Below are 1,477 nucleotides of genomic sequence, written 5' to 3'. Positions count from 1 at the left end.
GAGGGAGAAAATGAGGGGTATTGTTTGAGGTGTGAGAAGAAGAATTGCAAGAGGTGTGACGGCCTTCCTCGTACCTGCCACATCACCCACTTGCCTCATCTGCTTCTCCACATTCAGCAACATCTCAATTTTCGCCTCCAAATCTCCGCCTCCATTTTCCTACAAAATTAAACCAAAACATTCGATAAATCACAGCACGAGATACAAAATGGGTAAGGCAACAATAGCGTATAAGCTAATTGGAAATCAGGAACGCGCATTTGCTTACCATTTCGATCGAATATAGATATGACCAATTGGGGAATTTTTCGTGCAATCAATGAAAAACAAAACCCTAGAGAGAGAGAGAGAGAAAGAGGAGAGAGTTGAAAGATGTTTTACCATGCGACCATCTTGCCGCTAATAAACCTTTTACAAAATTATAAAATTTTTATTATACATTGACCCCTGATAACAAAAGTCCCCGTAAAAAAATAATTTAGTGCTGACAGAACAAAACACCCTTTTAACTTATTTTTATATTTTTTGTTTCACTTTTTAAGTATATTTAATTAAAAATTTTCTCTCAAAACTACTTTTAGTAATTTTAAAATTTTTACTCAAATTTTTATTTAAACAATAATGTTCAAAATGTATAGCTTTATATAAACTATATAATACATAAAAAAAAATTTATAAGTTTAATATGAAATTATGTTTTACAAAGAAAATTATTTACAAGCTCAATTTAATTTTATAAAAAAGTATATTATATAACTTATAATTTTTATATTAAATTACATCCATAAATATTTAAAATATAGTAGTTTGAATTATATAGGCCATACTATAAGAACCTTGCCCAAGATACAACAATATTGTATGATAGGCTTAAGAAAAATCCATCATCACTCATAAAATATTTTTTTTTTGAGTAAAGGTAAGTTTCATTATGTAGAAATAGTACAGTACAACAGTAAATTCGTTACCCCTCGACAGGCCAAGGGATACGCCATAGTCTATAGAGAGCACATGTACTAATGGAACTAGATAGATTAATACTCAAAATTCTCTGCCTAACATCGTCGATAATGAAAGAAGCCAACACATTTGCCGTATGCTCAGTTTGTTGGAACCGTCTGCAGTTTCTTTCATGCCATAAGTGGTAAACGAATGATCCAAGTAACGCTCGGTATGCAGCATTGATGATATGCTTCCCTCTCCATTTTCTCGCTGCCCATTCCACATCCGTTGCCCATGCTCGATTGGGCCAGCCGAATTGAATAATTTCTCGTATTGCTGAAAGGCATCTTCTGCTGAAGCGGCATTGGAAGAATAAATGAGAATGTGTCTCAACTGCATCCTCATCACAAAGTATACATCCTCCCATGTGTGTGAGCCATGGTTTGTCCGTCGTTGGTAATTTTTCCTAAATAAATATCCATCCATAAGATAAAAATATGCCGTAGAATCTTCAAATGAACCCGAAAGTAGTGAA

General features: G+C 33.6%; 1 protein-coding gene across 1 annotated transcript in view; it reads right to left on the bottom strand.

The window, feature by feature from the left end:
• Positions 1–283, bottom strand: part of LOC105160109 — a 1,664-nt gene extending 1,381 nt beyond the window's left edge. Inside the window, exons 1-2 of the mRNA XM_020693524.1 lie at positions 269–283; positions 2–159 (exon numbers count right to left, since the gene is read on the bottom strand). Of these exons, the coding sequence (XP_020549183.1) occupies positions 2–159; positions 269–271 (161 nt within the window). The 5' untranslated portion in view covers positions 272–283. The remainder of the gene's footprint in view (position 1; positions 160–268) is intronic.

Source organism: Sesamum indicum, linkage group LG4 (genome assembly GCF_000512975.1).
Source record: "Sesamum indicum cultivar Zhongzhi No. 13 linkage group LG4, S_indicum_v1.0, whole genome shotgun sequence".
NCBI lineage: Eukaryota > Viridiplantae > Streptophyta > Magnoliopsida > Lamiales > Pedaliaceae > Sesamum > Sesamum indicum.
Note: the sequence above shows the minus strand (reverse complement) of the source record. Positions and strands in the feature narration are given on the sequence as shown.